General features: G+C 38.5%; 1 protein-coding gene across 3 annotated transcripts in view; it reads left to right on the forward strand.

Moving 5' to 3' along the window:
- The window catches only part of lyrm4 (LYR motif containing 4), a 77,122-nt gene extending 55,525 nt beyond the window's left edge, over positions 1 to 21,597 (forward strand). For 2 of the 3 annotated variants that reach the window (XM_062977695.1, XM_003226859.4), the window contains one exon: positions 21,187 to 21,597. In XM_062977695.1, coding sequence (XP_062833765.1) covers positions 21,187 to 21,226 — 40 coding nt within the window. In that variant the 3' untranslated portion in view covers positions 21,227 to 21,597. The remainder of the gene's footprint in view (positions 1 to 21,186) is intronic. The other variant, XM_062977696.1, reaches the window with a different exon arrangement.
- Positions 21,598 to 24,461: the final 2,864 nt, after the last annotated feature.

Below are 24,461 nucleotides of genomic sequence, written 5' to 3' on the forward strand. Positions count from 1 at the left end.
CTGTTTTAATGTTTGTATATTTTTAATTTATTGAAAAGCTGCTTTGAATCACCTTGTGGAGAAAAAAGCACGGTATAAATAAACATCATAATAATTATTTTCTGGGATCCTTGGGAAAGATGATATAATGCACTTGTATACAATTGAATGGTGAAGACTCAACTCATAAAGTTTCTGATCTTTTTATAGCGCTTCGCAAACATATCGCACAAAGTTTTGATCTTTTTATAGTACTTCCCAGACTCATCTCTGCAGGCTTACCTCATTACTAAAGCACCTGGTTCTAATTATTCCCTTTAATTGATGCAACCAAGGGTCGACATACTTTTCCGCATGGTTCTTGTGTATAAATTGTTTTCAAATTTTAGGTATTGTTTTATTTCAGAAAACAGGGAACCGAATGATAAAAGCTTTGTTGGCTCTTTAGAAAAGCACAGGCTTTGATCTGTGTGAATGCTTTTGTGGTCCAAGTGGTACAACTTCTCATTAAGGTCTACCAGTGTTTTCCTCCCACTGTAATATTTATATTTGGCATTTAGTATGAACAATATTTTGAAACTTGACACATAATTTGCTGTTTTTTAAACATAAAAGCTTGATTTTTGCACATTTAGCAGGTTTTTCTGCTTCCTTTTTTTTCAACATTTGGGGGACCCAACATGAAGAGCATTCATTGATAGCAAAGATTCTTGACTTTAAATTGTCACAATTCATGTGTTGAACATAACCAGAAGTGATAATGTAATGGGTACGCCTAACATGCTTCCTTACGTATTTAACCTAATACAAGGCTAATATACATGTATTTAAGATAATAGCTAAATAAGGCTTTTGTAGCACATGGAGACTGGCAAAAATATTTAGGTGAAAGTGAGATACTGGGGAGAACTAACATGAAAACAAAGGTTGAGTAGCATGAGCCAAAAGTCATAGTGCCCCCTTGGCTCCAAATAGAATAGAGCTATTCATGCCTCTTCCCTTATCTATGCAAAATACAGTACTTCTAGGCCAAATATTTATCCTAAGAAATAGGTTGCCATTATATTTATCCTAAGAAATAGGTTGCCATTATGATTGTTCCTTCCATGTTATTTCTGCCTCTGCTACCAAAATTTTGTGTTAAAGAAGTAGTGCCCAGGAACAGAACTACTTCATTAATTGATGTATAACTATATGTATCCTAGTCTTTGTGGTTGCTTCTGTATAATTGTAGCCCAAACGTTTGATAGAGCCTTGGTCTTCATAATGCTATTAATTTAGATATGCTCCTTAAGCAACTCTGGGGGTTTCTTGAAACTGGTATCATATTCTGACCTCTGGTGATGCCAGAGATGAATACAAGTGGACCTCATTCCACTACTTGTATGATTTCTGGAGGCACTAATGCTTATTTCGTCATGTTGCATAAGAAGAGGTGAGTATTTATACAACCAGTAAGTACCAGTTTACATTGCATGGTTACAGATCCAATTAAAACCATTTCCTTTTTAATAATTTTTATTTATAAATGTATCAATCATATCAATCAAAATTTATAAGTATACATTCTTTCCTCTTTTTACACTATCTTAGACAAAGGAGTATGTCATATTGTATACAATCTGACAGTAAAAAAATCAAAATCAAACACATCTTTAAGCATATTTCTTATCAGTTTTTAACTTTTCCATTGCAACTTATACTACATATCTCTCTACTACACACCTTTATCTGTTTATACGGGTTTTTTTATTATTATTATTATCATCATCATCATAATTCCTTTTTCCCCTCTTCCCCTTACCCTTAAACAATTTCAATTCCAGCTTATACCATAACAAAATGTGGAAGAGTTGAACAAGGAGTGTGTGAATATTTCAGCAAGGCACATATATATACATATATATACATATACACATACACACATACACACACACACACACACACACACACGCATATATAACATACCTTAGGTTTGGGGGCGGGGCAATTTACTAGAAAGAAATGATGACAGCAAGATCATAGAACTGCCATACTCGCGTTTGCCATTGAAAACATGTTAACACACTAGACTGTCGCTTTTTTTTCTAAATTTATTTCATATGTTCTCGTTCTACCATCCCCCTTAAAAAATAATAAAAGTCTTTACTTGATTTAAAAACATTTTTTGAGATCTCGCACCTTTAGTATAATAGCAGTGTCCAGTCATCCCAGGTACCTTTTTGGAATGGCATTTTGGGATTCAGCAACTGTAAGTGGTGAACACTTTTTGCATCATGTCTAGTCCATTGTAAAGGAAATAACAGATCTTATGAAACTACAAAGCGAAATATCCTTTGTCCTAAACATGATGTTAACTGGAGTCAAGGCAGACAATTTACTTGCTACCCAGGGAGTCTTTGCACAGAGGTCTTCTGTAAAGTGTGTAGTTATTGCTTTTAAAATACTTAAGATACCATTTAACAGCCTTTGAGTTGCTATGAGCTTGATTGAAATGGCTCGGTGCGATTTATCAAATGCAATGGATCTTTTAAAATCGGTGGCTAGTTGGAGGGTTAATTGAGAGCCAGAGCAGGATTGCTTTGGGTTATAAGTGTCTACAGACCGGATAGGGATTGTTTGTTGATTGTGCATATGTAGGATGATAAACTGCAGGCAAAGGGATCTATTTTCTTTAAGGCTTTCTGTTCCTTCTAAATAGGCTTATTTGGAATTGCTATGACAGTGCAGCACTGCCATCTGTTGGCTGATATTTTTAGTTTTATTAACTTGTGTACATATTCCCTTTGAATTAAAGCTATGTTCCCCAAACAATGTGGATCTTGGGACGTTTGAATACTCTGTATACTGACACCCACCAATATCGTGTGTTTGGATTTAAGAAAAGCTAGAACAAGGTAACCAAGAATTGAGACTCCAAAGTGTCTAAGAGAGCAAACCATTCAGTGATTACAGCTGAGGTTCAGATTATTATGCATACTGTGAACAAAACCAATAGTTACTGAATATTTAGCCCCCTGTGGTACAAAAAAATGTCCAAGAGTTTAAACCCAATTTAATACAATCCCTCCTAAGAGGATCTCGATGCAGTTACTCGCAACTGCTGAATGGAAGCCATATGTTTTGAAGCACATACGCTCATCCTATGAAAATTCCTATAGCTCCACAATGTAAAAAATATAGAACTCTTGTGATTCATTTCAGCAGACCAGTCTTAGCAGTTTTCAACTCTACCAGGAACCAGAACTTTTGTAAACTTAGTGGGTCATGGCTGTTTGAGAAAAACACCGTACAAGATAGTTTGCAATGCACCTGGGACCTCACAACAATATACTTTCATGGGGAAATCTATTCTCCCCATCCCCTGCTACTATAGAGATTTAATTAAACCTACAATGCCTAGGAAAAGCTAAGGGGAATAGCAGAGCATATTGAACTTCTGCAAACAAAAGTCATCCCATTGCTTCAGCTTTGTGAGTCTGGGCTCCACTATCCCATCTGCCTGTGGTTCTGTAGATAAAGTCGGAAAATGACAAAAATCATCCCTTTTCCTTACATGGCTGCAGGATCAATTCGGGATTTGGAGCCACTGAAATCTGCTTGTTATGTATACCATAGAATTGTTGGCTCTTTAAATTAGGAGATGAGAGAAGAAGGGTTGCAGAATACACATGACCTTTTGAATGTCAGCAAGATAAAAAGTTAATGGTCACAGAAGGTCCAGACACTTATATTTACTCACGCTATACCCTGTCTGGAAAAACAGCGGCAGTTTCTTTTTAAAAAATAAAATAAGCCAGCCTCCTCCAAGAATGTCCCTATAGCTTTGGATTCAAACTCAGCTGAATCATATAAATGTAGAGTTTGAACAGACCACAAGGACCATCCAGTCCAACCTCTTGTCATGTAGGAATACTCGATCAAACCAGTCTTGACAGATGGCCACCAAGTCTCTTTAAAAACGTCCAAAAAAAGGAAACTCCGCCATATTGAGGCAGCATCGAGCAGCTGTTATCGCCATGAAGTTCTTCCTAATGTTTCAAGTCCTTTCATGTAATTAAAAACCATTGTCTCTGGAGCAGCGAAAGCCAACCTGGCTCCATCTTCAATACAGTATATCCTTTCAAATATTTGAGACAAAAAATTCAAATATTTAAAAATGGGTAGGACAAATGAAAAGTAAATTAGGCAAATGTGGGATGCATTTTAGCACTCATGCATTGATCACAGGGAAGTGGAGTTAAGGTGGTGGATTACATCAAGAATCACTTCCAACAATTTGGGTAAGAAAAATACAGCAGTTGTTAGGGATCTTGAATTTCATAAAGCCAAGGTGAGTGCACTCACTATAAAGAAATAATGGAGAAAATAAAATTAATCCATGCAAACTTGAGTTTTGGGGAGAAATGTTAATGAAAGAATACGTTTTTCAGGGCCTTTCCACCCAGCAGTATCCTTGGAATTAAACACAACTACAGTCAATGAGACCTCTTTCCAAGTAGTGTTGCTAGCTGTCCAGAAAGCCCTGACAAGGCTTATGGTTGTGCTTTTTAATGTTTGATTGATCTGCAGAAATATGCAAGCAATCCTTTTCCCCATCTCTGCACTGTGTAAGTAAGCATTACCATCTGTTAATAGAGGCAGACAATATCTAGTAACACCACTGGAATTCCCATTTTAAAATATGTGTCTTTTGACTTCTGCCTTATGGTCAAATTCTGTGCATATATTTGAAATTTAAATCATGCTTATATACTAGGATTTATCCCCAAGTCAGCACTGTGGCTGAAGTCACATTGAATGCAGTGGAATATACTTTCACCCCCTAAAAACTTAGAACTGCTTGCAACATGTGCAGTATATTTATTTGTGTCCCTTTTGTCAGCAACAAACACAACACGGTTCCATAAATTAACGGCTGCCTCTGGTAGCACATTTTGACAGACTTCGTTTGAAAAATCTGAAAGTTTCTACATTCACAGCTTCCCGTGGTAATTTTGCATTCCAGTGATGCTTTCAAAATCTGATGTCAGGAATCACAATTGCAGACGTAAGCATGGAGAAGCAGTTGAAAGAGCTGCTAGCAAGGCATTATAAAGTGAGCTCTTTAAAATGTTCCTTGAATCCAATACATATTTTATTTTAGCACTCACATGAACACACACACACACACCAGAAGTGCAAGTTTTAAAGAAAACTTAAAAGTTAGGCAGATGGTTTAAAAAACAACCTCAAGAGAAAGCACATGCTTGAGAGATGAAGGATCCCTTCCAATTTGCTACCACCACCATCCAAGAATGCTTCACAGGACAGTGGTTTCAACTTGAATGACTTTCCTACTCAAGTGGTTGCAGGTTATGGTTGGTCAATGGTAAAGGGTAGATGAGGACAGTTGAAGCACTTGACCCTTGTGATTATTATCAGTGGAATCATCTTCAATCCCTTGTCACACCTCTCTGTTCCCTCTGTGCTCTGCTGCAGTTCTCACAGTAGTAGTGGCAAATTTTTGCCACTGATGATACATTGTTGTGAAGAATCCCAGAGTGGCTTGATCTGAATGAGCAACCAAGACACATTAGTCAAATGACTTTACATTGTGGAGTTGAAAAGTGCTAGAACTGGCTTGCTAGGAAGGATCAACACAGCTGTATGCGTTTTTGGACTGTCTCTAGAACATACTTACGGGGACTGTTATGATAAATAATGGCACTTTGAAGTTTGCCAAAACATCTCTCCAAAAGACAGTGCAAATATTCACAGTGGATTCACTGGTATGCTCCACTGCTTAAATCCTAGAATGGAAATAGGTTTGGAAGCAGTGATCTGAGTCATTTTTTACCAAAATGAATCCTCCTTAGCTGAAAAGGCTGGAGGGATGAAAAAGGTTTTGTGGCCAAACCTAGAGATTTTTTTTTAACATGTTGGAGGAAGCTTGTATGGTAGGTTTAATTGCTGTCTCCTTTTCCGCCTGTTTTGTTGTTCATGCATGGTTTGTGAAGAATTTTGGAGACATCTGCTGTTTACCTTTTTTATGTTGTAGGTTGGCACACACAGTTGCAGTAGGATTGGCTAAAACCGAATCCCACTCTTTCTTGATTCAAACTTTATTGTATTGCTTATCGTAGACATGCTTCTGCAGCTTGGCATTAGATGTCTGTATTTCTTCAGCCCTTGTTCAGTATCTTCCCAATGTTGATCTACTAAAAAACTTCTAGCTAGACAGCAGATGAGGAGGAAAAGGACTGGGGGTTCATAAAAACGTTTTTAAGGGAGTTTCACTGTTAGAGGTGAAACTCCTGAGGTATGTTTGTAGTGTAGAAAAAGGCGGATATCAATGGAGGTAATGTGGCCTATGGCACATTTCATGGGGAAGAGAAAGGGGAAATTTGCTGTTTTTAGTACTGCTGATGCCATTTGTCAGGTCCAAGTTTGAGTTGCAAGGGACATCTAGATTTTTGCCAAGGTGTCATTCACCGAGGGACATCTGTGTATCATTTACGAAATGGGTTCACTGGGGGTTTCTGCAGTTTTTTGCTGCATCCAATAGGCAAAAGAGCCTGAAATAAGCCTTGCGTCAGTCATAAGTCTATGGAAGTGATAAAATATTGGAAACTTTGGGACAAGTTGCTGACTGCAGTTGTTTCTGTGTTTTTAAGAATAGCTCTGCAACCAGAAGGGCAGAGATAGCATCATGGACACCCCTCCCGCCCTCTCTCTTTCTCTCTCTCTTTATTTGCTCATAATGTTTTCTATACATCTTTGTACAAAATGACTTTGTGCTCGCTCTTGTGCAAGGTTACCGAATGGGATGTTCTTGCCTCCCACCACTGGCAAGAGAGTAGATGCCAAATTTATTCTGCAGTGAATGAGTCGCTGGATCTTTTGGCTTGGGGTCAGTTGAGTTGCCAAGGTCAAGCGGGCAGCCCTTCCAAATCAGAGCATTTCTCTGCTCTGTGATTGGCAGCCTCCGAAGAGGCCAAAAAGGGAGCGAACAAGAAAGAACCTGGTGTTCGTAGTCTTCCCAGGTCAGTGCTCTTCAGCCTTTGCCTGTCCAGCAGCAGCAATATTGAGTAAACAGAGTTGGAGAGCAATCACAACTTGCTCCCCCCAGTCTATAGCTCACGCTGGAACAGAACTTAGAAAGTTTTTTTTAAAATTTCCACTTCCAGTATTTTTGGAAATCGAACCATCGTTACTTTTAATAATATTTTTTCTAGCTCTGAACTGGAGCTTAATCTACAGAAGCCAACATTTTGGGATTACACAATCAGTGTATCCATATTTGGGGGCTATGAACCTGACATTTTCGTCCTGAGAACTAAAGATCTCATTGTTAATTCAAACCAGACTGAATATCTAGAGTCATTGTACTATACATGATTACCAACTGGGCAAGTTCCTAATGACTCAGTGAGTGTACTCTAATTCAGGCCTTCTTAAACTTTTTCCACTCACAACCCCTTTCACTTCGAGAATTTTTTTTGTGAACCCGGGTATATAGGTATGAAAATCAAACATTTGCTGGAAATAAATCGGCATTGGCAAGGCTTGCTGAACAAGCTAATTTTGCTTTTTATGGAATAGAGCTGAAGTTTTTTCTTCAGAGTAAACATGCACGTTGTTGTAATAGATTTGTGTAAGTGGGTGGCAGTCAGAATCCTTTTATTGCTGCCAAAGTATTTGTGACTCCAACATTGAAGTAAGGAGGCCCCATTTGTGGGGTGAAATCCCCAGTTCAAGAAGTCATGCTCTAGTTGAAGCTAGCATTTGGATTTAGTCCAGAGATCTCTTATTCCTAGGCCACAAATTCCCTTGATATATATCCCCTTGCCATGATTGTAAAGTATGCTGATAGTTATTAATGTGCATTGGTTTTATACTTCTAAATAGTATTATATGTCTGATCGATTGTTGTTACCCAGCTCAATCTATAAGGAGAGACACGTAGAAATAAATGTTGTTGTTGTTGTTGTTGTTGTTGTTGTTGGAATATGTTTTCTGGATGTTTGGCTGTTGCAGCCTTTTCAATAGTTTATGGATTGCTTATTGCAGGACTGTCAGCAAGGTAGGAATAGGAGCATAGAAAGATATCTTATACGGGTTGAATATTCCTTATCCAGAATTCTAAAATCCTCCCAAAATCATCATCATTGGTGACTGAGATGGTGACAACTTTGCTTTCTGATGATTCAGTGTACATAAAATTTATTTTATGCATAAAATATTTACAAATATTGTATACAATTTCATGCAATATAAACATTAATGAAATTTGTATTTAGAATTGGACCACATCTCCAAGATTAGCTACTTATATACAAACACAGATATTCTGAAATCCAAAAAAAAATCTGGCAGTTGTAGGCAGAATTGTTCCAGCAGTGTTGAAATATACATGTGCACGGGGAAAGAACAAAAGTTAATGCTTTAGTTAATGGATTAGCTGATCCCTGATCCATCTAAAACACAGATGTGTGCTTTTCACCTTAATAACGGACAAGCATCTTGAGCTCTGAAGATTACCTGGGAAGGAATCCCACTGGAGCATTGCTGCACACAAAAATACTTGCGAGTTACCCTGGACTGTACTTACAAGAAGCAGTGCTTGACTATCAAGCAAAAAGTGGGTGCTAGAAATAACATTGTACAAAAGCTGACTGGCACAACCTGGGGATCACAACCAGACACAGTGAAGACATCTGCCCATGCGCTTTGCTACTCTGCTGCTGAATATGCAGTGTGGAATACATCTCCCCACGTTAAAACAGTGGATGTGGCCCTTAATGAGACCTGCCGCATTATCACAGGATGTCTACGCCCCACACCACTGGAGAGATTATACTGTTTAGCCAGCATTGCACCACCTGACATCAACTGGGAAGTAGCACCCAGGAATGAAAGGACCAAGGCATTAACATCACCGGCTCATCCTCCGTTTGGATATCAGCATGCCAACAACTTAAATCAAGAAGAAGTTTCCTACGATCTACAGAGGTACTCTCAGGAACTCCTCCGCAAGCGAGAGTCCAGAAGTGGCTGGTTAAAACCCAGAATCTCAACCCATGGCTGATACTGGATGAGAAACTCCCTCTTGGGCACACAGAAGACTGGGCGACTTGGAAGGTGTTAAACAGACTGCCCTCTGGTAGCACGAGATGCAGAGCCAATCTTAAGAAATAGGGCCACAAAGTGGAGTCCGCGACATGTGAGTGTGGAGAAGAGTAAACCACAGACCACTTACTACAATGTAGTCTAAAACCTGCCACATGCGCAGTAGAGGACCTTCTCACAGTGTCACCAGAGGCACTCCAAGTCGCCAGCTACTGGTCAAAAAACATTTAGTATAATGCCAAGTTTTTTTAACTTGGTTTGTGTTTTCAAATACATTACAACTTGTACCCTCGGTTCGCTTCTGACACAATAAATAAATAAATATTAATTGGTCAGGTATTTCTTATGGACTAGGCATTGTACAAATTTGGTTTCCAAACTAAATAAATGAATTAATATCTATAAAAGATTAAATTATTTTATAAACAATTTCAGATACATATTTCAGACATTAGCCAAATTCTCAAAACTTGCACACTCTCACACCCTGAAGGCAAATTGGCCTCATTTGGCTATTGGGGAGGCCTTGAAACATTCAATACACACGTTTATCAGAATTATCATGAATCAAACTCTGATCATGACATCGTATTTGGTTACCATGGTGCAATAGGTATTAATGCTTTCATTAAGAAGTCAACAGAGAGGAAAAATAGACGTCATACATCAAATTATCTCTATTGATATAATCAAATTACATGATTAAAAAGAAGTCCCTGGTGGTGCAGTGGGTTAAACCCTTGTGCTGGAAGAACTGCTGACTGAAAGGTTGGTGGTTCGAATCCAGGGAACAGGGTGAGCTCCCGTCTGTCAGCTCAAGCTTCCCATGTGGGGACATGAGATAAGCCTCCCACAGGATGATAAAACATCAAACACCCAGGCGTTCTCCTGGGTGTCCCCTGAGCAACATCCTTGCAGACAGCCAATTCTCTCATACCAGAAGCAACTTACAGTTTCTCAAGTCACTCCTGGCATGAAAAAAAAATTGTTAGGAAATCTCAAAGTGGAAAAAAGGACAGTTAAGGAAGTCCATACAAAGCCATTCTCAAAGACTGACGCTGAACAATTGCCAGAGTTTTATGATTTTTAAAATGGCATCAATTAGGGCAGATGTGCCTTGACTTTATACTCTGGTGTAGCTATCAATACTGATAGGAACTGCCCAATGAAAAACTACATTTGATAGCATTATCTGCCAGTAACAATGGCAACTCTACTAGAAAATCATGTGAAGACATGTTTATAATTTCCCTTTTAGTTAAATAATAACAATTATATTTTAGCCAAGATCCTATACACATATGTTGTTGTTAGGTGTTTTCAATTCATTTCTGACTTAATGGTGACCTGAAAGCGAAGCTGTCACATCGTTTCTTTAGAAAGGTTGGTTCAGAGGGGATTTGCTTTTGCCATTTTCTGAGTGTGAGAGAATTCTGACTCCTGCACACTTCTACTATAGCATAAATACATGCCTGCTGAGTACCACAGTGGTGTCTCTCGCCTTGAGCACAGTTTAATTCTTCCACCAAGTCAAGAGCAAAAAGAGAAAGCTGTATACTTTTCTATAGAAGAGTGGGCAGCGCTTAGGACCATATTCCCATTTGCACAACATCTGAGAAAGTGCAACCAGTTAAATAATGGTTTCTGTGCTAACTTAGAACCCATCAGGATTCTGATTTATATATTGGATTCCCCCCCCCCCAATTTTGGAATTACATTGTTGTTTATGTTCTATTCACAAATAGTCTTAATACTTTCTACAAGCCCATGGAGCTGTTTCAATTATTAGTTGGAAGGCTCTCCTTTTTTGCAAATAACAGTAAATATGCCTGCTTTTGGAAAGGAATCTTGAGATGATACAAGAATTCTAGGGAGAGATTTTACGAGGATAAAGACATGGAGTTTGGCACACTTAAATTAGGCTGAAAGCAGTAAACCAGCAGTCGCTGTGCTAGGCTCTGCCAAGTCTCACGGCTTCCGTTGAAGTTAAAATGTTGGAACAACATTTCTTCTTGTTTCCATTTTGGCTAGCACAGGAAAAAATGTTTACAGGATTGACACACAAACACATCCAAACATATGGGAGATAACTTGAATACATTGCACCCTCCAGTATGACGGAAATGACTGTGGGCTCTGAAATGGTTATGGTCATTTTTGGATTTTCCATTTGTTTCTATGGAAACGCTGGAACGGAAGGGAAGTTGCGCCAGGAAAAGTAAAGCTCGGAGCTCTTGTAATAATGTTTTTGTCAGTAAAATAGCTATTAGCATTTGCCATTCTCCTTGCCAACAACACCTAAATGTGCTGGGGCCCAATAGGCCCAAGAAGAACAATAAAAATCTGTGAACACAAAACCAAAGCCAGCTAAAACAGAACTGTGGTGCATCTCTCTTCACTTAAAAAAGGAAGGAAACCACTGAAGATCATTTTATACTGTCAACACAATCAACTCACAGAGTTTTTCCCAAGACTATAATATATTGTATGTATGTGCCTTCAAGTTGCTGGTTGGCTTATGGTGTCTCTTTGAATTTCAAAGGGTTTTCTTAAGCAAGGAATACTCAGAGATGGTTTAGCCAGTTCCTTTCATAGCCTACATCACCTGATATTAATTCAAAGTACCCTAAAGGCACTAGATCAGTGATTCTCAGCCTGGGATGCCCAGATGTTTTTGGCCTTCAACTACCAGAAATCCTAACAGCTGGTAAACTGGCTGGGATTTCGGGGAGTTGTAGGCCAAAAACATCTGGGGACCCCAGGTTGAAAACCACTGCACTAGATCCTGTCTGATCCCAAAAGTTAAAGCAGGGTCATCCTTGATTGGTACTTTAATGGGAGACCACCAACAAATACTCGATGATGTGGACTTTTTTTCAGAGGAAGTAACTGATAAATCCATCTCTGAATATTCCTTGCCTTAAAAATTCTAGGAAATTCATACACACCATGCAAAATTGCATGTTGGAAAAAATTTCCATCTTTGGTTATTTCAATATTTAAATCCATATTCCACTTTATCACATGTTGTTGGTCCCTAAAACAGTTAACAAGAAATAACATAAAAAGGAAGCTATGTGTATAAAATAAGCAAATAAGTATTACATTAACAGAACAGGCAATTACAGAAGAAGAAGCAGTAGAGACAGATCAACTCAAATGTAAAAATATCAGTGTTTTCAAAAAAAATACTTGTTGATGGAAAAAGAACTTTCATAAGAAAGGTTTTTATTTATCGTTTTAGAAGCGAACCGAGGGTACAGTTGGAATGTATTTAGAAACAGGAAGGGTGTTGAACAGATATCTCAGGCTCGTGCAAATAAAGACCTAGGCAAGAACTAGCATGCCAGAGAGAGAAGGTTAGGCCAAACCCTTATCTTTGCCATTTTAGCTTTTCTGTCTGTTGGGAGTGGAGTCTCCCACCACCAGCTCCCTTGAACAGGATTTAAGCACACAGCCCCTCAACTTGTAAATTGACTTTTGCCCACTGAATTTTGCTGATGGTACAAACTCACAGTTAGTAAAACCATAAACTACCACTGCTATTTCCCATTAGTTATCATGATTAACCAGGAGTGTTCTATATTAGCAGGACTCATTATCTAGCTTAGAAACCCCGTTGTGCTCATATGCAAATTATATGACAGTAGCTGGCTGTGTTCTAAATGAGCCTATCAAGTTGTCAAGCAAAAAAGTGCTTCAAGACCAGAAATCTGAGTTGATGCCTCCAGGTAGCGTAAAGACTGTGTCTACTTGCAAATGTCTGTTCTTTAATTGTTCAATAAGCAAATACTACTTATGGTTGTAAATGACTTACAAGTTTGAACATTGCTTCTTGGTGATTTAAATCAATCTAACACATTTAGTTACAATTCATCCCATATTGGTAAGCCAAATAATGAAAAATCTTGGGTGCCTAAATGAGTCTATAAATCAGGGTAGGTAAAGTGTGGCGCCACTTCTGCAGTTTTTGAAAATGCCCAGTGGTCTCCAAAACCCCTTTTAAAATGTTGAAAGATCTTTGGCATATTCCTAAAAATATGTGGGAGCCACATACACCTAAAAACTGTTTTTTTCTGCAGCCACCCTCAAAATCACAACAGGGAGAGAACATTTCTACTTCTTGTTGTAATTTTGAGATTTTCCTCTGTGTTCCTCCATTTTCCTCTGTATTACCTCTCAATGTGGTGACAAAAAATGAAGGTGCATTTCTTTCCATTGTCATTTGGAGAGTGACTACGAACGAAAATTGAGGTTTTTGGACCTGGGTGGTGCTATTCATGGGAAAGTCTGGCAGGTAGATAGGTTCCCTCTGGTCTCATTTCTGCTTTGAAATGTACTTGACACAAAGGTCTTTGTGTGTGTGTGTGTGTGTGTGTGTGTGTGTACATGTATATATATTAGATATAATATATCAGTATTTGTGCTACCAAGAGTATTTAGAGAACTTAAATGTTTGAACTAAGAATAAAAGTATATTTATCTTAGTCATTTATGCAGATGGCAAAAGAATACCCCAGTCCAACATTAAATGAAATGTTTCCTTTCATTGTTGGCAGCAAAAAGAATTGTAAGATTTTATATTAGGCTCCCAGCTGAATACGAAGTTCGTTAGATGTAGCTGAGCTTTAAAAAAAGAAAGACAAATTCGACAATTTCTTGAACATTTGATCTATTGGCTCTCCAATTTGCCAAAACACTAGGGAGGGAATGCTGTGTTCCAGGTCATGTGTACATTGCACAGCCCTGCATTTTTGTTTGCATGCAGCTAGCATTACAAACCCCCAGTGTAAACAAAGCAAGCCATTATCTGGCATGAGCAATGGCTCCCTGAAAATGCCACTGCTTCCCTTGTGTGCTCTTAGGGGCTTACCAGTGCTGTTGTTCGCACAGCTGGCCTAATTACTATATCCAGAAGATTATGCTCTGCATGTACCATGCAAGATGTAGATTTAAATGAGCTTGCGTGTTTTCATGAGCCATCAGTTTATGAAACCCTTCCTTTAACTGTTCTTCTCTTTCTGATGCTTTCTGTACATGTAGCAAAATGTTATTATACAATGAAGTGTCATCCAGGCTCCAGATAGGGGCAGGGGGTCATATGTTTAGTGCCGCCGTTTTTTGAAAACTCCCTGTATGACTTTGATCTCTGCACGTTTCCTTTTTTTAAAAGATCTAACATAACAGGAAATGGGCATAACTAGGAATTGACGTAATTATTTTAACTGAGCTGCAGAGAGAGAGGTATATAACATATGTAATGCTTCTGACATTAACAGTTTAAGCAGTACTGAGTGGAGGTAGGAGGGGGAGTGAGTGAGCTATATCCAGGATAAAGTAATACAGCCTGTTTTCATTTTGGTGTATATGTAGTTGAGCCAAGAGAAGATTAAACTGCCAAAGAAATCATACATCTATAGTCCAGAAGGACTGGTTGCTTAGCTGTAATAGTAGTTTTTCAGTGGCCATCTGCAAACCCACACAAATCAGATTTACTGTACCTGCACAATGCAGCATTTCAAATCTTCTAGATATATGATGTAAGATGATGTAAGATGCAGTCTATGTCACTACATCAGTGGAGTGTGAGATGTATGAGGGTGCTCCATTTAATTCCACTGTGCTTGTTCAAGTAGTAGATCACAGTTGTGTTGTCAGAGACTACCTGAACAACCTGCCTTGCAAGAGAAACCCGAAGGTTCAAAATGCATTCTCCGTGACCAATATCTCAAAAGAGTGTTGATGTGAAGAATGCTTTCTCAGATGTCCAGCAGCCCATCATAGAGAGACTGTTTTTGGGACCAATGTTGTCAGCTGCTTTTGTGTTGCCTAGATCAAGCCACCATTCCAGCAACCAATGAACACTCATTGGTATGGACAGATGTAGTTGAGGAGGGTTGAGAATTGGATTGAAGCAGGTGAGGAGCCATGTTTGGAAAGGGCACATCCTATACCACCTCCTCCTCCTCCTCCTCCTCCTCCTCCTCCTCCTCCTCCTCCTCCTCCTCCTCCTCCTCCTCCTTCTTTTGGAATGATTTTTATTGTGAGTTTAGGAGTGCTTAATAACAAGATTGATAAAAAGGAACGAGATGGGGTGGGGTGGGGTGTGGTGAGGGGGAGGGATGGAAATAAAGACAATGGGGGGGAAAGAAAAGAAAAAAGGGGGAAGGGGGATAAGCGGGGGAGAAGGGGAGGGTTTGGGGAAGTAGTATATACAGGGGATTCGTTGATCTCCAGTTTCTTCCATCGTCGTCACTCCATTAGTATGGTCTATATTCTGTCCATTTGTCTCATTTCCCTTCCCCCTTGTCTCAGCATCTTCTTCTAAGGGTCTTGTAGAGATTAGGACAAAATTCGTATATTTTTCTTGTTTGAAGTAGCTTTTAGTTAATGACCAGTTCATCCTCTCTTGTGGGTTTCTCTGGCGGCTTCTAAGCTGTTGGGTCAAGTTGTCCATGTTCATGATCTCCAGAATTTTGAGTAGCCAATCTTCTAATGTTGGTATTTCCTCTGTCCTCCATTTTTGTCCATATAAGATTTTCGAAGCCGCAACCAGGTAATTGAATAGGGTATCTTTCCTTTTTTTCTAAGTCAAAATCTGTTATTCCCAATAAAAAGTACTCTGGTTTTAGTTGGATTTTTATTCCCATCATCTTCTGAATTGCTTCGTGGATAGACCTCCAATATTTGGTAGCTTTCCTACAAGTCCACCACATGTGGAAAAAAGTCCCCACATGTGTTCTGCATTTCCAGCATCTATTTGGGATATTTTTGTAACATTTTGCCAGTTTATTTGGGGTTAAGTACCATCTGTACATCATCTTAAACCAGTTTTTGCACAAATCATAAGAGTTGGTAAATTTTATTTTACTATTCCATATTTTCTCCCGGTCTCCAATTTTTATAGTGTGTCCAATATTTGCCGCCCATTTGGTCATGCAGTCTTTGATTTGTTCATTCTCCGTAGCCCATATTAATAAGATTATGTATATCCTCTACCTTCTATATAGCTTCCTTGCCATCATGGAAGCCATGAAACTGAAGAGCACCTTGCAATTGCAGTAGCACTGGAAAGCAGTCTCGAAAAGCATGTTATATTTCTCATTCAGAAAAAAGGCAGCTGAAAGTCTCCAATCCAAAATGGTATGATAAATTTTACAGTCTGGGATGGTTTAGGATAAGACTTCTCTTCTCAAGCCCAGAGACTCCATGAGGTGGAGTTGTCGGTGTTGTCAAGAAGGTAGTCTTGAAAGCAAGCAACAAGAAGCCAGTTGTCAGTGTTGGGATATACAACAACACCTTGCTGCCTGAGCTTGGTGGAGTAAATAAAATCACTAAGGAAAATGAAATTGATCAGTCTGAATAAGGCTGAAAGACAGTTTAAACAAACCACAGTCCAAAGAGTTTCAAAAAAAACCCCAGAAAGGTAGCCAAAAGGAAGGAAGCAGCTCACTAAAAGTTCCTTCACTAATGTTGTGGCAAATGAAAAGGAATATTGAATACAAATCTGGCTGGGCAAATGGATCAGGGAATCAAGGCTACCACCAAAATGCTTACATAACAACTCTGGAAAGTTCCTAATAATGTACAGGCAATCCCCAAGTTACAAAGAAAATAGGTCCTATAGATTTGTTCTTTAGTTGGATTTGTATGTAAATCGGAACAGGTACATTTTATAAGTGTGACTCCAGCCATTTATGCATATATATAAAAGCTTTGTCTAGCATAGGGAAGAGTTAACACCCCTGTGGTGTTTATTTTGCTGTCTGTTCCCCTGACCAGAAGATTTCATCTCACTTTCTGCCCCTGTGATAATTGAGTTTTGAAAAATTAGGCTTGTTGTGGAAACAAGGATTGGTGAGAAAGCTTTAGTGGTGATACCTTTCCCCCATGTTAACTCTTCCAGGAGTGAATTTCTTTTCCGAGGGTTAGATTTCTCTCACTTCCTGTTGTCTCACTTCCATTCTTAACTATGAGTCGTTTGCTAGTTGGATGTTTGTAACTTGAGGACTGCTAGTACTGTTAAGGCACAGTAAACCTCATTTGTATGAGTCACAGAAACCACAAAACTTTTGAATTCAGGAACAATCTTCCTGCAAATTACCTTTCTTATTTAGAGTCTCAGTAACCACATAAGATTATTCTTAGAAGTAAAGCAGTAATTGTTTCACTACAGTGCTGTCAATGTGTGGAGGGCGAGGTAGCAAAGTGTTGTCTGGAAATGGCCCAGGAAAATTCCAGGACATTTTCATATGACTCAACTGGTTTCTCCTTGTGATGAAAGAAAAATACAAAATGCATATAAAAAAGATATGGAAGTAAAGGCTGACATCCTGTTAAGCCTATGGTTCTCAACCTTTTTTTGATCAGGGGCCAGTTGACCAGGGACTACTTGAACAGGGACCACTCTCCAACATTAGTACCAAAAAGGTTACAAATCACCTTTTGGTCTACTTTAGATTTGGTTATTTGGGGTGCTGCTTCAGAAAATTGCATTGGATAGACCACATCAGCTCTAGATACAGAACATATGCCATCCAGTAGTCGCCATCAGCTTGCACACAGAAAACCATATTTAATAATCTAGAGCTGATGTGGTCTATTCAATGCAATGGTCAGCTCTGCAGAAAGGAGCGGAAATATAATAAAATAAAATAAAGAGGAAGGAGGTTCACAGACTGGATTTTTGTTATTGTGACCCACTGCTGGGCTGCTGCCCACAGGTTGAGAACCACTCAACCAACAGTTACATTATCATAAACTTACAAACAGATTAATATTCACTTTTGAAATGATGGCGCCATTGCCACAATAGCAAATGTTTCTGAAACTCACCTTAAAAACCAGTCAGCCACCCTGAACAACAGAGTTTACTAGCAAATAAGGAGTTGCAACAGGACCCATGGGGATCTCTGTTTCAGCTCCTCGCATCATCGCTTGCTAGAAAGCTGGTCGTATCCATCTTGCCAGTACCACAGAACTCCCATTACTTGGGTTGACTGACTGACTTTTAATGAGGAGGGTTCCAGGGATCAGGAGATGGAACATAGCTATGGCTCTGATGCAGGATCTCAATCATTGTATTCAGTACCATAACTTAGATAACAAAGATAGATAACAATGTCAGATTGGCATAATGAAAGCAACCCTGATTTCCCTGTGAATGGTGAAACAACTAATTAGTTAATCATAGTATAAGACAAGTGGAGATACTTTAACCTTGAAAGCTGAATCAGTCTAAAAACAATGCTTCCGAATTATTATTTTAGACTATACAGGACCTAAGATACAAATCTTTGCCACATGTACCAAAAATTCTACATTGCATTATTGAAATGTAAGACATATTTCACTGCAGAAATCATTACTGACTGTAATGGTTCTGCCTGGCAGAGATTGCATTCAATTTTAACAAAGATAATTAAGACTGATGATCAATTTCTTGTTAATAAGGCTAAATTACTTCTGGATAGGCATGTTACCACATGAGCTTTTTTTGCCAATGTTATTCATGAGCTGTGCTGTTGATATTTTTACTTACAAAGAGAATAGAATGCTTGCCTGCAGGGGAAAAATGATATTTGGCTGAAAAATAAGGTATCAGTCTTCCTTGATGAAGATTAGTTCCATCCAAAAACCAAGGCTTTTACATTTAATCTTGGTGCCAGGTCAGTCACTGAATAAAATCAGAGTTTTGCACCTTTCTCAGTAAGCCATATCACTCTCCTAACTTTATTGAGCCCCCTAACCACTGGTGGGCAGTCTCTGGAGACTTTCAAGAAACAGTTGTACTCAATGGGCACAAATATGGTGCTGGTCCCTGGAATAGTTATGGGAGGAAACTTGCTGGCCTCCTACTTCAGATAGCTTGAAAAGCATTGCCCTGAACATCATCCAGTTACTATTTATTTATTTATTTATTTATTTACAGCATTTATATTCCGCCCTTCTCACCCCAAAGGGGACTCAGGGCAGATCACATTACACATATAGGCAAACATTCAATGCCTTTTAACATAGAACAAAGACAAACAAACATAGGCTCCGAGCGGGGCTCAAAATCATGACCTCCTGATCAGAGTGATTCATTGCAGTTAATTGCAGCTGGTTTGCTCTCCCGCCTGCGCCACAGCCCAGGCCTATTTATATTACTATTTATATTTCTTCCAGTATGTTCATCACCTTAGCAGAAGCTTTTAAGTAAATTCACTCTAAAAAGCAGGGAGCAGGAACTATATCTCCGCTGTTAATTGAAAAAGACAAAAAGGCCAGGGGGAGGAGGGGAGATGTTGTGCCAACTTATAAATACTTCTATGCCTATTAACACCAGTAATTTCTACTCTTACTCAATAAATGTGATTCTCCAGCATTGGAATCAGATCATATGAGGGCCCTGATCTTTATGTTAGCAGCACTCAAAAATATATCCATCATACCTTAAGGGTCTTCACCCCTCCCCCATCTACACTGCCATATAATGCAAAGGATGAAGGGAGCTGGCATCTTTTTGCTAAAGTTGCAATTGGACCCTGCAGCAACCAAGTTCTCGTCAATGACTGGGAAAGTTACAAAACAGTATTTTTAATATTCAACCTCTTTTCTGGCAACACAAAAGATATCCTTCATACAGACTTGATTACCTTCCTCCAAAAGGCAGCAAAGTCTGGAAGGTTAAGAGATTATATCACTAGTCCCCTGGTTCAAAGGGATTTGGGATATTGCCCTGACTGAATAATGCACATGCCAAAGAATTATTATTATTATTATTATTATTATTACAAAATCCAACATGTCTATCTTGTTTGCTGTGTCATAATAAAATAATAATAATAATAATAATAATAATAATAATAATAATAATAATAATAATAATAATAATAATAATAATGGGATCTGCAGGCATCTTCCGAAAATACATCACACAGTCCTAGACACTTAGGAAGTGTTCGACTTGTGATTTTGTGAAACGAAATCCAGCATATCTATCTTGTTTGCTGTGTCATACAATAATAATAATAATAATAATACAATACTATATTTATATCCCACTCCTCTCACCCAAGGGACTCTGAGTGGCTCCAAAGGTACTTGGGGATTGGAATGTACAATTTATTTATTCTATTATTATTTCTGATTACTCGTGCTTTATTCCTTGCCTTTGGTCCCGTATGACAAGCCCCACTGAACATGCCACATATTCACAACTTTTGAATTTCTATTGTTATTCACAACACAACCTGCATATTCATAGCTCTAAAGGTCTGTTGCTAAGCACTTCATACATCTGATGAAGTGGACTTAGTCTAGGAAAACTTATGCTACCAACTGTTTTCTCACAGTTGGTCTCAAAGGTGACACAATATCCCTTTGCATATTGATCCAGACTAACACACCTATGTTTTTGAATGAACAATATCCAAATTACTATACAGCCTCCGTCAACACACATGTTGTTGTTCTTAAATGACCAGCATGTTTCCTTTGGCAGGTTGCTTATATCTTTGTAGCATGGGAACATTGTTTTGTGTTATATTTGTGTGGTCAGTTCAGTTACTGTTTTGGTTTTTCATCTGCTGTCATTAAAATTGTATTTTGCAAATAAAAAGAGAAACAGCCTTCCCACAGAGGTAGCTCTACTGGGGAAAATTTACTCTAACAAGACTACAAAGGTGAAAGGCAATTTGTTTTACTTAACCTTATTTGTTCATAAGTACAGTAGTTATTTTTGATGCTGTACCGAACTAGCTAGAGAAAAGATAGGCAACTGTAGTTCTTGATATTTTGGGGGGTGGGGTTAGGCTGTGTATAAGGAAGATTATCAGATTCTCTTTCTGCCTAATCCATTTTAAAGAGGTATTTGCTACTAGAGAGGGGGAAAACAAGAAATTAGCTTCTGTGACATTGAAATAAGTAGGAATTATATTTTTGGTCTAGCCGGTTTCAAATTAAGCACACTCAGTCACTGCAAATGGACCGTTTTGTGCTTCCATCATAACTACCTGTCGTTGCGAAGTACAGATGTACTTGGGAGGATCCACTTTAGGAAAATTGCACTCAGAAATAACTAAACCTATAATTATTTGTCTCTTATTTTAGGTATTCATTGGCCAACTCTATTCAGCAGAGAAGCTTGTAATTGAACACGAACAAAAAGTCTGATACAAGATGAAGGCCTCTTCTGGGAGCCCTAGTGGACCAGCTTCAGTATTGTATAACACACGCACAGATTTTTACTTGAACACATTGTTTGAGTTATCTTATTTCTCTTCTTATAGAATATACGTAAGACTTAACACTGTGTTCTGTCTTAACAGTGTACACTGCATAAAATATTAAAAGCATGCTTTCTATGTATTGGTAAGATGAATACATTTTGTTGTGGCTGAATGTCACTGTCAGCTGATATTATCAAACAACTAGTTTTCTTGACAGTAAAATTCCATAAGCTAATGCGTTTGCTTGCTTCCTGGATGAACAACAGTTAAATAAACAGTTGTTGCAAATAGATTTAAATTGTAATGGCAAAATCTTTCAGTATGCTTAATTTCAGAAATTAACATTCTGATTACAATTCTGAAATGCCTTTAATAAGTCTAAGGTTCAAAAATTTGTGTCCAGCTCAACAGTTTTATAGAAGATGTTTATAAGTATTGACAATTATAGTTTTGTTGAACATTGTGTCTCAGATTCTTAAAAGAAATCAGCACTTTACTTTTCCATCTGTGGAATAAATAAAGTAGTACTTTTATTTTAAAAGTATCTGAGTAAAGTGTGTTGTCAGGAACTAAAACCTCACTGTGTCTCCCAGTTTATACAGATATGCACATCTTTGGTATTTATCATATCAGAATGTAAATATTATATCTTCCACATTCAGCAGTCTCAGGTTTGTATTGTATTTCAGTCTTATGGAGGCTATTGCTCTTCGCAGCAGCAGTCACCAAAAGTGTTGATTTGTTTATAATTAGCGTATCTACCCAGAGTAATGCTATTTATTACAAATACTCTTTGTTTGTCTATCCATCTAAAAGGCACCAAGTCGAGCCTTTTCTTCACTCTCTCAGCCTGAGGGAGCAAGGTGAACGCACGCACACACATCCCTTCCAAAATATAAATATTCATTAAGTTGCTTACTTCCTTATGGAGTGGATGTACCATACGAACTGTGGCGTTCAGGGCTGTATTTCCCCGTAGTAAGCCTCATTCTGGGTTTTTTTTTTCATAAAAGATGCCATTTGTCTGTCATGACAGAGGCCACAGCAACCTGCGGACCCTCTGAAAGCGATTTCTATTGATGCTCTAGCCCTCTTCCATTTGTCATATCTTCCTTTGGTAGCTTTTCTATCTATATACTGCTGTCTGGTGGTTGTACATACTTAGTCGTCTTAGAGATCCAGACCGAAAAAAGGTGGTATTTGAAGCCCTGGCAGTATGTTAAGTTGGATCACAAAGGGTATGTGTACCAAATTTAATCCAGATCCACCAAGCCATGTAGGACCCTTTGCAGAACAAACACACATACATATTTTAATTCATATAGAGAGAGATAATAAGAACTTTAAAAAACATGTGAGAAAATAGATAATTGAGAACACTGTTCTGCTACAGTTATATGTTCTTGAGTGGTATAATTAACTCAGGTTCTAAGCATTTCAATGCATGTTCAGTTTCAAGTACTGTAGTTAAGAAATCAGTCTCTTAATGAGACACGGAATGAAACCTCTGTGTTTGTAGGAGGTGGTAGCCCTTTAATCTCTACAGCAGGCACTGGCTCAAACAAGTCCTATAGATAAATACCACTGCAGTACTTCCAATATTCCTGCCCCACATTCCCTGAAAGGGGAGAGACACCAGTTACTATTCACAATGCCTTTTCTATTTTCGTATGGGAAGTGATTGTTGAACCGTCTTGCTTTTGCAGTTCCTCTGATCAGATGTCACTACTTTGAGTGAAAACCTCTGTATGAATTAGCCAAGCCTTTCCATTTTACTAGTTTCCTCTATTCTTCGTTAATCAAGAGTTCGATCTATTGACCACAGCTACTATTCAATATCATGTTGACTATAGAAATGAAATTTTCTTTAGTGCTATACCAATTTGGTAGCTCTCTTATCAAATACTCCCATCTATCTTTTTTAAAGAACTACTTCCATGCATGATTTTGTTGAGTAATACCACAGTACAAGCATTTCAATCTCCCTCTCATGCTCACTTTTCATTATGCCCGCACCATCCTTTTCCTTTTACAAATATAAAACATATACCCTGAGGTCTGAAATAAATTGAATCTATTTTGTTCAGCAACTGATGTAGCACACAAAGACTAGTTGCATGTGTACACAGTTCCAGAAACTTTGTGGGAAAACTTTCCCAATACAAGAGGACATTTATTCGGCGTGAGAAGTAGGACCATGGAAGACAAAATTCAATACATACAGGTAAGTCAAGAGAAAGTCTGAATTCTAAGAGATGCAAAACTTATGAAAGATATAAACACATATTTTGCTACAACTGGAAAGGTGCTCATCCATAAAGGTTGAAAAATCAGGGCTACATTTCAAAACTGAATGGAGCAATCACAGAACTCTTAATGCAGCATGTATGTTTAAGACCAAACCTAAGCTTCCTTGTTTTGGATCACCTTTGCTTCTGTTGTGTGTTTTCCTTTGAGAATGTCATACTAATTTGTTTTTAAAGATGTTTTCCTTATGGGAAAATTATAATTGCCAGAATCCTTTAATGATGTGTAAGCACCGTACTCGTGATGCTACACAGTTGACCCTTACCAGGACGCAGCTGCTGGGATCAAAAGGTTCTGTTCCCGTGTTGCTTGGGAAGCAGATCCCATAACTTCATCAAATTTAAAACTGTTTAAAACTCTGTCCACCAAAATTAGACTGTTTGCTATTTCAAAGGTCAAAAGAGTTCTGGAATACAAAATCTAAACCACATTCTGAAGCTTGCCAAAACATTCACGTACTTAAGGATCACACCTGATGAATAATCCTTTCTCCTTGTAATGACACACACTATTTGGGTATGAAGAGGCATCTGAGTAGTCACCAAATGGCCTGAAGAGCTTATACAGAATCAGCTATATGACCACAGGCAATTTTTATTCTTACACAGTTAGAGAAAGCAGGCCTGCTGGATGGGAGCCCAAGGCAGCATCCGTCTCTGGCAGCCCACCAAAGGTTCAATAGAACTGAGTGCTTATTATGCAGAAACAGGGATTGTGGAGCACCTGGCAGGCATTCAGTCATCGCTCTGCATTCAGCTGGATCCAAAGAATTTCGCATCAGGTGGCATGAGGCAGCACCCTCAGTCAGATGGCAGAAGGTCAATGAATATGTTTACATTATTAATAAAG

This window comes from Anolis carolinensis, chromosome 4 (assembly GCF_035594765.1).
Source record: "Anolis carolinensis isolate JA03-04 chromosome 4, rAnoCar3.1.pri, whole genome shotgun sequence".
NCBI classification, from domain to species: domain Eukaryota; kingdom Metazoa; phylum Chordata; class Lepidosauria; order Squamata; family Dactyloidae; genus Anolis; species Anolis carolinensis.